This window comes from Parasteatoda tepidariorum, chromosome 1, assembly GCF_982258835.1.
Source record: "Parasteatoda tepidariorum strain Cologne lab strain chromosome 1, Ptep-v5.0, whole genome shotgun sequence".
Classification (NCBI taxonomy): Eukaryota; Metazoa; Arthropoda; class Arachnida; order Araneae; family Theridiidae; genus Parasteatoda; species Parasteatoda tepidariorum.
Window position 1 is genome coordinate 27,779,389 of NC_141755.1, and position 12,540 is coordinate 27,791,928.

Below are 12,540 nucleotides of genomic sequence, written 5' to 3' on the forward strand. Positions count from 1 at the left end.
TGCGACACACTTCTATAGGAGTTACGGCACATCATCAAGATTAAAATTGCATAGAGACCCAAGCCTGGAAATATTCTCGTAGGCGAATTGGGGCGTCGTCCTATTATGACCTGTTCAGAAGCATACAAAGAGCCAGATCATAATAGAGAAGTACTCCAAGCGGCGTATGATGATATTTCCGAGCATGCGTTTTTATACAATTTTGCCTGCCCTAGAAATCGGTTTTATTAATCAAAAGATGTTTAAATTGTTAAAAGCTTGCTTGAAATACAGATCCACTGGTTTATAATAATACTAGGTTGAGTAACCAGTATATTAATTCAACCTCACTCTATATACAAGCGAATGAAGCCTCTTAAACTGACATATTATGGATTCGGTTTTATAATGAAGAACATTCGTTATTGTCAAAAACAATTCTTTGTGCTTTCCTTCAAAAACTAAATATTGCTTTCGAACAAGAAATTAGATCGACGAATTGTTTATTATCAGGGTAAAAACCCTTCTAACTGCTCCTAGTTTAAAATATATTTAACTGAAAAATGAAAAAGGAGGAAAAGTTTTATAATGAATCTGGTCAAATATTTGGCACAAGATGGATAATTTAAGTAAATTTTTCAAAATGTGTAGTTAGTAGGCCTTTGCAATAAGTGCAAAGTAAGACAAATTACCTGTAGACCTCCAATTTCAAATTTAGGTCTTGTTCCACCCCCTGAATTGGACCTGCTGTGTCCAGAGCTAATTTTGGACTCTATCTGATTCCTAGTGTTGCTCTGACTGGGAACATTACCGCTCGGCTGTCTGGAATTGGCCCACGCGTTGCTTAAGGCTTGATTGGCAGACTGGCTCTTAGGCATCATTTCTCGATCCAGCTTGTCTTCCAAAGCACATAATTCGCCTAAAATGGCGTCTAGCTCCACGTCTTGGCTATCTGTTTAGGAAGAAGGTTAGGATAAATTAGCTAAGGAGAAGCGATACCCGAGTGAAAAAGTATCATTTTTTGGTAATAGGGAAAAAAATTTACCTTCCATATTGGCCATTGAAAATCGGTATGTGTCCATTCTTGGGGTTGGAATAGTTAACTTTTGAGAACATAATTTGCTGCCGCTGGGAACATTTTCAAGACCCTGGAATAAAAAGTACAATTTAGTTATCTTTGCAATTATGGAAAACTAGATAAGGGGGAAAAAGATTAGTAAAATGTAAATATAGATAAAAACAAATCCACTATCGATCATAGTTTAAATATCAACCAAATATTTTTAAAGCATAATAATCGTGAGAAGTAATTCTAGATTGGAAACTGTATTAATATTATTTTTAATATTTAAGGTTGCATTGCCTGTCTTTTAACATAAACCTAAACTTCTTTTGAAATGAATCGTTTTTAAATTATAGAAGTAACTAGTTATTGTATTATTTTGCATAAAATTTGATGTGATAAGCAATGTTGATAAGATCTGAAATTTACTTGGAGTCACCAGGAATGAATAGTGCAGGTACGATATCCGGGTTTTGGAAAGACCCAAAACTGAAGCACCAATTGATTGCAGTATACAAGAACAATTGATAAATTCTACAACAATTTTAACCTGATTTGATTCACAACCTTATAATTAATGATTTTCATAAGTTTCTTTGTTACTTCATGACTTGGAGCAACGGCAAATGATTTCAAAAGACTTAAATTCTCTTACAATTCCCACGTTTAATACAAGGTGGTTCAAAATTATTGCGCACATTTCATGTTTAAAATTAAATTAAACAAATTGAAATGCGTGTATGTTCATTGTTTTATTGGTAAAACAACAAAATCCATTAGCCACATTTAAACATGAAATGTGGACAATAATTTAGGATTATCAAGTATTATAACACCACATTAAACTGACCAAAAACACTAAAATTAACGGTATTCTGTTACATATTCTAGTATTAATCATTACGAAGATTTGTTTGCATTTACGCTATTTGATGGAAAAGAATAAATTTTGTATTGATTCATCTGTTTAATGACCTTCAAAAGCATTAAACTTAAGGAGATGTGATTTTTTTTATAAGAATTATCAACTTTTCAAGTAAATTTATTGATGGTATATTAAGTATAAACAAAGGCATTTATTTTTATACTATTCTATACATTATGAACTAATAAAATAATTATAATAAAACAATTCTATGAAACTGAATTTGGCAGTTTCAAAGGTTCATAACAATGCCCAAAATAATTTTTCTCTACAGAAAAAAAACTAAACTTAACCAAAAAATAACAGATATTAATCAATTCACCCCTATAATTTAAAAGAAATTCAAAACGGTGTTTAATTAAAAAAAATGCTAGTAATACTAAATCTATTGCAGTTAAATTTTATACAAACGTAAATAAATACCATAACTAATTTCCCGTTTAAATACTTCCTTTTTTGAAAAAATAACCACTTAAAATTGTTTTGTAAATGACAGAATGCATTATCGAATTTCAAGAACATTTAATTAACTAACGAACTTTCCGAAAAAAAGGGATAATGAACCTTTTTTTTTTAAAATACCTACATTTTTCAAAAAATATCACTTACTTTTTGAAATGACAAAATGAATTATCGAATTTCTTAAAAAAGACTCACCTCCTCGGTTCAAAAAAAGCTATAATTAATTTCTATTTAAATATTCACTTATTAATTTTCTTTAAAAAAAAATTATTATTCATGAGATACTTTGCATGCATAGCTTGAAACTCCAAATGCTAAATAAAAAAGTTCTTTTCAAACAAAATAAGTAAATAAAATATTTGAGAAACAAAAGAGGACGATAAAAAGATTCTTGGAGTGGAGGGAAACATTTTTCTGGATGCTTTTAAAAGCCCGAAGATAAGGCAAGAAAAAGCTTTATCGCGTTCAATAACAATGACAGGGAACCCGTAAATGGATTTTCGAATCTTCTGCATTTCCCCCCACACATTCTGTTTCGACAATTTCTATCTAAAATCCATCTACCAGAGAAGAGCATTATTTGAGATTTTCTGATGCTACTAGGCTCTACAATCATTTATGATATTTCACTTTTTTTTTCGTTTTTATTATTCGTTTTACGGATGTAGTATTGATCGAGGAATGACGTGAGCAAGAAGTTTTAAGTTTGTTTGTGTGTGGAAATATTCAAAATAGAAAGAAAAAAAAAGAAACCAAAATAAATAGAAGACGAAAACCGGAAGTAAATGTTGACTTTTTTCATTCATGTTTCTCGTTTAGAATTCTGAAAATAACTTTTGAGGTAAAGAGTGGATTTATCTTGCTTTGCCACCCTTCCTTTTACATTATATATATATATATATATGTATATATATATATATATATATATATATATATATATATATATATATATATATATATATATATATATATATATATATATATATATATATATATATACAGTGGAGCATCGTTTATACGACGCCGAAGGGACCACCGGAAAACGTCGTATAAACGATAACGTCGTATAATCGATTTTTACTTCTAAAACTAAAACTAACTCTGTTTTCAGTTAATTTTAATGTTTAACGTGTTGATTTACATACATTTCTAAATTAGACAAAGCAAAACAAACAAATAACCAAAGAAGAAAAATTGCAGTGCGCAATTTGAATGCATGTTACCTTTAATTATATTTTCTTGCTATTGGTCTCTACAATGCTTTGAATAGCGAGTTGAACTTACTGCTTTCTATGACGCAATTTAAATTTCTAATCACGGCCAAATCTAATGGCTGAAGCGCACTTGTGCAATTTGCAGGAAAAAAGAGAGCTTTTACATTTTCCAAAATAATTAGTATCGATGGGTACGCTGGACATAGGTCGATAAATAGCAAAATTTTACGCTTTTGCCTCTTCATAATATTGTCTAGTTTTTTTTTCAGTCATCTAGTAAAAATTACGGTCGTCATCCAAGAATTCTTGTTGTCACCCTTTTCTGTATCATTCATGTTGGCAAATTCCACCCTTTTTTAAAATACACAAGAAAAAATCCAAAATTAAATAAACGTGAATAAAATCTAAAAACCGACGTATAACCGATTCTGTGCGTCGTATAAACGATATATTTTTACATTAAAATGAATAGGAATGATTTGGGAACACACTAAAACGTCGTATAAATGTAAACGTCGTATAAGTGATCGTCGTATAAACGATGCTCCACTGTATATATATATATATGTTCAAAATGAAAATTACAGAACAATGAAAAAAGGGGGAGAGAGAAAAATAATAAAAAAATAAAAACAACAAGAAACGGGAAGAAAAAAAGGGAGAAAAAAATTTATAAAAATCTGGAAAATAAAAAATATAATCTTTTCATCAGCTCACACGATTATATCCGCAAAAAGGAGTGCTTTCTAACATTGTATCAATATAGCCAAAGCAAAATATATCAATACAATAGAGTGAGGACCCCCTTTTTTCATTGTTCTATATTTTTTCCATGTTTTCTCTACATTTTGAACTTATTTAATGAGTTCTATTTACTTGCAGATTATGAGCAGTAAATAAAACTTATTGCTTTTCCTGATTTTCTTCATGTTTTTTTAATTTTTTTTCCTTTTGTATTTATTGAAAGAGGAATTTTAAAACCTCTTTGGCAGCTGGTAGATGAAACTTGAACCTACTTTTAAAAATCGCCTTTCAACTACTTCATTTTCACAGACAATCAAATAGATTTTGAAATGTGTCATTATTCTATTCATAACATTTCTAATGCAATTGAATGAGAAATCATTTTAGATTAATAAAATAGTTAAATAAATAAAAATCAATAGCGGTTTTCGCAGAAATAATTGTTTCAACACTTTTCATTCTATTCTCGACTAACAAGGATATTTTATCAAAGATAAGTTCATGACCTTCGTTTTGACGCATTTTTTTTTTCAATGGAGGAAAAAACGTATTTTGTTTGGATTCGATTGAGAATCCGATTGTTATAGTTTACTTCTCCTTCTAGTAAGTGCGCATGCAGGGAAAATACATTTACAGAGAAAAATTCCAATGGGTGTTGAAAGGAAAAAATCATTTTGTAGAAAAATATCGTTTAAAATTATTTATTTAAAAGCTCTAAAAATTTATATAAACATTTAATTAATTTTTGTAAAATTATAATTTTGAAGTAATTTAATGTAAACATTTCAATTTAATTAAAACAGTTAATAAACTAGTAAACAGCTAGTAAAAAAATTTTTTTTTTAATATTTGCTGATCTATCACATGGTAATGAATAATAAATAAAGAGAATTTAATTATTTACATTTTAATAATTATTATTAGAGAAAGATTTTTGTAACTAAATATATGATTCAGAGAAAAATAATGAATATTTTTTAAAAAAAGAAGTATAAACTTTTAAATTTTCGTGACGATTAATTAAGGTTTTCAAAGAAGAAAAATATATAGATGTATATAAGCCTAAACGTATTAGCTTGTTTCAAATTAATTTATACATTATTTCTATTTACATAATTCATTCGTAATTATTTATATGGAAGTTAATAAATTTGTAATCATTTCATGAAACTAAACAAATCTGAATCATTCGAAAACAATTATAATTGTGATAATTTGGGCATATTAATAGCAATTGAACTCTGTGCGTATTTGAAGATTAAAAAAAAAAAGAATTTTTTTTACAAGTTTTCTTTTATATTTATTTGTTCTAGAAACTTTCAAAATTTGAATGGCTATAAAGTATTTTTTTTTTATATATATTATCACTTAAATTGGATGGTTCTCTTAGTTCTAATAATTACAAACAGATAGTAGATAATTCTAATAGTCCTTATAAACTACAAATAGAATTCAGTACAAAAATCTTTTTAAATTATTATCCCACACAGTTTCACATAACTAATGTTTTGATTCATTAATTTTTTTTAAAAAAACAACACATATACACAAAATTATTTTTCAAAAATAAAAGCTTCCAATTTTCTGGAAATACAGAGCAAAAACTAGCAAGAAAGCTTTCCTTCTTTTCTCCCCTTCTTTTATAGTTTGCTTGATTAGGCTGCATAGTTTTACATTTCAGACAAAAGTTTCTTTATATTGATTGGCAACGCAAACATCTGAAGTAAAACGATTCTTTGTTGTTTCGTAGTTCATTATTCTCTGCTGAATTCACACGCATCTTACATTTTTGTTCGCTTTTTTCTTTTAAAGGGGGAAAAAAACTTTCTTTGTGAAACGGAATAATAACACAAAGTTACTGATTCAGAATTTCTAACACAAATTCTTCTGTTTACAAAGAAACCTAATTATGTAAATCACGAAGGCAGTGAAATCTACATTTGATACGAATTAGTTTGAAGTTACAAAACTAGCACCTCACGAATTACTAAGAAAGGCTTATTTACTTATTTTTTTTTTTCAGAATCATTCCTTTAGACTTTTTTTTCTTCAAACTTATATATTTATTGCAACTTGTAAAAAAAACTATTTATAAATTGCAATCCATATTAGAAGATATTTTTTTAGACTCATTATTATCCCACTATTAATTTATTTTCAGACTTAATAAGAAAACGACTTTCTGATGAATTATTTTTAATTTAATAATTATAGTATGTTTACTATAAAAGATTACCAAGATCTGCAAATAAATTTTATGCGAAATTAAACAGGCTTTGTTGTTTTAAAGATAAACATTCCAAAACACTTTTTTTTTCTTTATTTAATAAACTTTTGATGATACTCGGCAGCACCACTGTCTTTCAAAAAAGATGGAATGGGTTGCTTTATTAAATTAGGAGAAATAGAGCTTGATAATTTTTAGAACTTCGATGAAATGTTCCTCAAAATTTTAAAGCAATAAAAATATGAAACTTGTGGTTTTGAATCAGTAGTTTAAAACTACACATTTGGCAGTTTTTAAATTTCAATTTTATAACAGTTTAGGCTGATGAAAACCGACTTGGTTGATTTTTGTAACATAAACTTCACAAAAATATATTTATCAAAAATTTAAAAAAGAAAAATGAATAATATTTAACTACCTACAAGAGAAAACTGATTGCAAAACTGTACTGATATAATTTTGTCAGAAAAAATTAAAAGAGAATTTAAATTACCGCACGCTTTATATCTCAAATTGTGATTCGATGAAGGCCTTGTATTTTGCATACATCGAAAAATATTGCCGAATATTATAAATATCTAATATCTGTTTATGTGTGAAAATTAAAGGAGGATTAAAAGCATATTTAGAATTTTCCCTCTCCATCTCTTCGACAGCTGAGTTCGGTTGAGAAAAGAAAGCTTCTTTAATGAAAATACTGCAATTTCTTGTTTTTATAAAAAAAAAGTTATAAAATTTAATATTTGCAATTCTAGCGTATGTTAAAACATTACGGTAACATCCCAACACGTTCCTAAAATGGTACAATAGTTTAATAGCATTTAAAGTTTCAGTCTATAGTCTAAAGAAAGTAAACGACAAATAAAACTGAAAGTAGCACACGCCCATCTACCTTCCCACTTCCCCACTTGATCCAGTATTAAAGAAGATGAGGTTAAAGCGTGGAAAAAAAACTGCCAAATTCCTAAAGCAATTCCAATGACAGGACTCTTTGTCTTTTTAGCCACTCAAGGCAGAATCAGGAAGCCAAGTTTCTTGTCTCTCACGGGGGTTATCGTGCTCTTAAAAATAAGAAGAAATCCGCCCACGATGACAATGCGTAGTGTTGACAGTGACACTCGCCCTAAATCAATGGATACAAACTACGCCATGGCGACTCGTAAATATGTCACCTTTTCAACACAAAAAACATAAATATGTCAAGCTGTAGTGAGGATACAAAATCTACTTATGCAAAAGTGCCGATATTGTTAAAGATAGCCTATTCTTATAGCGATATATTGGAATTTAAAAAAAGGGGTATATTTTAAGGAAGAAAAAAAAAATCTAAATTGATTTCAAAAATACAAAAGTGTAAAGTGATGATAATTAATTATTTGCTATTACATTTTTAGAGATATCTCCTTCATCTAGTTGGTTTCGAATTTCATATCATGTTTCACATCTCTAGGCGTTCTGAATTTGGCGCGTCATGATAATGAGGAAAATAAATAGGTTGCATAGTGGCGCCTGTTATCGTTTCATACTAAATAAATAAATAAATATCGAGGGAAAAAAGTGGATTTCGTGACACCAAAGTAATTTTCCACAATTTCTAAACAAAGTTAATAAACGCAATTAGATAATTATGAAATTATACATATGCTTATTTCACCTTGATCAAAATGGAAAATATCACACCACCTATTTGTTCTCTTTTACTTTTAAAAGTAAATTTTTTTAAAATTAAAATGGCAAGTTGCCATGACTAAAATAAATTATAATTATCATCAAATAATGAAGTATAAATAATGTATATTATAAATGTCTGTCATTCCGAGTTGGAATGAAAACGTAGCATAAATTTGTCTTTAAAATGCGTGCGAATAAAGGATGTTTTTCCGTAGTAGCAGAGCTCGTTTTATTGGTAGCACATAATTTCGCCAATTACTTTCCGTTATATTAAAATTAAACATTTAACCGATATTCTAGAAGATAATTTTTTCAAACATTAAAGTCGATCCAAAGTATTCAATTGCATAAAGTATATTAAAAATTGTTTAGGATCAAAGTAACTTAAATATTTCTGAAGAAATAAAAAAAAAATTGTTCATTTGGAAAAGAGATTGTCTCTTAACTTCAAGAGGTTAACAATCAGAAACCGTTCGCAATTGAAATAAAAAACATGAAATAAAATTGAGACGTAAAAAAAAAAAAAAACGTGACACAGAAATATTTTAATTTACAAAAACTTTTTCTAATTTTGTATAAAGTACCTAAGCCTGCAAGTAAAACTCGTTGACTAAAGTAGCAATCTTAGCTGACCGTTTTTGGTTGCTGTATTTGAGAAACTAAAGCACTTCTTAAATTTACCCTTTCCCCGTAAAAAAGAAGAAGAAAAACATAGTGAAGATAAAATCTAGACGTCAAAAATTGGTGATAAATGTAAAATAAAATAATTAAAACACATTTATTTTGTAAAATTCATTTTTCAAATTGAACTAAAAAAAAATTACGTCTGTCAAAAATTATAACAATCACTAAAATAATAAAATCGCTAATAATTGTTTAGTTAAAATTGCAAAATTAAAAAAGAAATTATTTTATTACATTATCTAAAAAATATAAATACCATCCATAACAGAATTAAAAACACCTTTAAAACATCAAATGGCTTCAGGTTCTAAAGATAGCGGGGAATAAAAACTGAAAGTACAATTACAGAAATTTGTAAATGCATACATAAAAAACCCCGAAGCAAATGATTAAATTTAACCATTTCCCCCGAAAACGCAGTTCAACTCGTAAGAAGAACAAATTAAATTTCCTGCAAGAACAAAGAAGTACATATTTACGACAAGAAAATGTTTGAAATCAATTTGTGCTAGTGTTTGGATAAAAATTTACTTAAAGGAAGGGCTAAAAAAAACGGAGGGATGTTTCAAGATTTGATATTTAAACACACTTCATTTACACTTAAAACATATAGAAACAGAACACAAATGGAACAAACCCTTAAACAAAATAACAAAAAAAGAAGAAAAAAAAGAAAGAAAAAAGAAAAGAAAAGTGGTTCTTCGATTATTTGGCAGAACAGCAAGATTTTTATAAATGAAGTGTGAAATTTTATGGCATTTTTCACTACATTAACTTAAAAATAACATTTTAGACTTGAAACAACTAAACCAGAAAGTAAAAACAAAATTCTAAATCTAATACAATTTATTTAATAAACGATAAAAGCATTTAAATCGTGGTGGCAAAAAAAAAAGATTTAATTAAAGAAAGATTGCTGTTTTGCTTAAGGGACCAGAGATGAAAAAAAGTTAGGCAAGCATTTTATTTTGTTTAAAATTTTTATAAGAAAGCTAATTTCGGATTTTTTAAAATTATTTTGAAATTTAAAAGCCAGTTTTAGTTTTTCTCTAGTTTGTATTTAGTTGAAATTTATTTAATAGTTTTTATGTTCGATCATTTCGATTACATTAAATTGATAATTCATCCACAACTCAAATGAAATTTGGCTTTCCAAATTTTTTTATCCCGATTTACGAACTTGAAATATGAATTTTCATAAATTAAAGAAAAGAAGATAACAAATTTTAAGCTATTAAATAGAACTAAAAGAATCATTATTATTATTATCAATATGTAAATGTAAATAAAAATTCTTTGAACTTTATTTATACAATTTATATCAGAAACATAGTTGAAAAGAAATAACAGTACAGCATAGTAATCTCTAAAAATAATGATTTTACTATTGGTTCGTGATAGATACACAAAAGCTGATATTTTATAATTTGGAAAAACTATCTTCGGATAAAATAGTGGGAGCTGATATATATATATATATATATATATATATATATATATATATATATATATATATATATATATATATATATATATATATATATATATATATATATATATATATATATATATATATATATCCTAATTCGGAGAAATTTTGTACCCTGTCCTGACAATTTAATATATCCTGTTCGCTTTCAGGGGTTAAAATATATCATAATTTGCAAAAATCATTTTTAATGGCCTTTGGTCAATGCAAAAAGATATTTATCATCACCATAAGTATTAAAGAAAAGGAGTCATTATCCTGGTAAATACTGGGTTCGAAATGTCGCGAGAAACATGGAATACTTGGAATAAAATATCGTGGTTAAAAGAAAAATTTGTGCGAATAAATATCCAGGAAAAGAATTACAGGTAGAAAAAAAAATTATCGTATAGAATATAGCATGGAAATATCATGAAATAGTTAACAGCGGGTGTAATAATAATAATAAAAACTTTAATGTGCTATGTAGACAAACAAAGCACTGTTTCGGATGGGATTTTCAAGACCGAATCGAATGAGATCGAAGGCGGAACAATAGGACTAATAGAGAAGTCAGAAGGATTTTATGTTCAAAAAAGAATATTTGTACTGGAGATCAATTATTCTATCTAGTAATACTTTCTAAACAATCCTACAGATGGCTGGTCGAGACAAGTTCTGCATCCGGCTTGCACCAACTACAGTGCTGATGTGAAATATCCTCAGTTATAAAAGGATCAGGGGTTTTGTTTTCTTATGCATTTTTCAGAATGAATCAATTGGTACCTAACATCGTTATGACGATTTAAAAAAAAATATCGATGTTTCACGATATCCTTGAATGACATAGCTCCACTGAAAATAATTATCAGCATAATACAGGAATTATATAGCAAAAAAAAATTTGCCAAGTTCTCTAAAATGGGCTATAAATTTTTTCTTTACTCGTAAGAAATAACAAGCACAAGAACAAAATAACGCGCGAACACAAACACATTGCATTGAATACGAGAAATAAATTTTTATTTGAAATCGTGAAGTATATCCATACACCAGAAGCAGAACAATATCGATTCATTTTCAAATAAGAAGTACTCTGAAATAAAGACGACAAGGACGTGACACCCCCATTTGTTTCCACAGAGATCAAAACTATGTATCAAAAGGAAATACTGTCACAGTATCAGTGAAGAGATGCCTGATACTTATGCGGAAATAGAATGGGGTTGTCATAGCAACGCATCATCCCAGTTTGTCATAGAACACCAAACCAAAGGCTTGACGAGACCAATGAACTTTTAAATCTTCGTCCTCAAAGAGATGGTAAATGTCATGTTATAGACAGCAGGTTTGAGAATTTTCAACAAAAGAATAAAAATTCTTCCTTCTACTCTTTAGCTTTAGAATAAAGAAGAAAAAATAGGGATGAAGCGCAGAAACTGGAAAATTGAATTATAGCTTTTCCCATTTTCGAAGTTTTTAATTAGTTAGAGATTTGCTCCTTCGATAATGAGTCGTTTGATTAATCTAGTGCTTAATTGGATGAAGGTATTTGAGTAAAAGATTTTTAAGTCATTTCTTTAATTAATAAAATTTGATGAAATGGTTTCTTAGTTATTAATTATAAACACTGTTAACTATGTACTATGTTTAAAATAGCATGAAATTAAATGGCACGTGAGCTTCAAACTTAAGAGAAATGATTGAAAAAGCGAAAAAAGTTTTAGTTTAATGGAGAAAGAAAATTAATTAAAAAAGGGTAATAGTATTCGATGCGTAATATGAATTTAAGAAAAGCTATATCTGCGCAATAATCTTATTATTATTTTTTTTTTAAAGATGAGCCACCTCAAGTCTAAAAATATCATTCATTTCAACAAGAATATTTAGCTTAAAACATAATTTTTATGCTGAGATAAGTTCAAAATATCATAGTGATGAATTCAATGCAAAAATATGTTGTTGGATCAGGGAAGTTTCCAAGGCTCATTAATATTTCATAATGAAAGAAAAATAAGAAATAATTAACGATTTTGCTCTTATTTTTTATGAGTTAAATATTACACACAATATTTATTGTCTTCTACCTAAAAATATTTAAAC

At 27.9% G+C, this 12,540-nt stretch overlaps 1 protein-coding gene across 1 annotated transcript in view; it reads right to left on the reverse strand.

Annotated features, from left to right (window-relative positions):
- LOC107436524 (uncharacterized) overlaps positions 1 to 12,540 on the reverse strand; it is a 119,037-nt gene that overhangs the window by 15,627 nt on the left and 90,870 nt on the right. Inside the window, exons 3-4 of the mRNA XM_087160830.1 lie at positions 1,025 to 1,127; positions 672 to 931 (exon numbers count right to left, since the gene is read on the reverse strand). Coding sequence (XP_087016956.1) covers positions 672 to 931; positions 1,025 to 1,127 — 363 coding nt within the window. The remainder of the gene's footprint in view (positions 1 to 671; positions 932 to 1,024; positions 1,128 to 12,540) is intronic.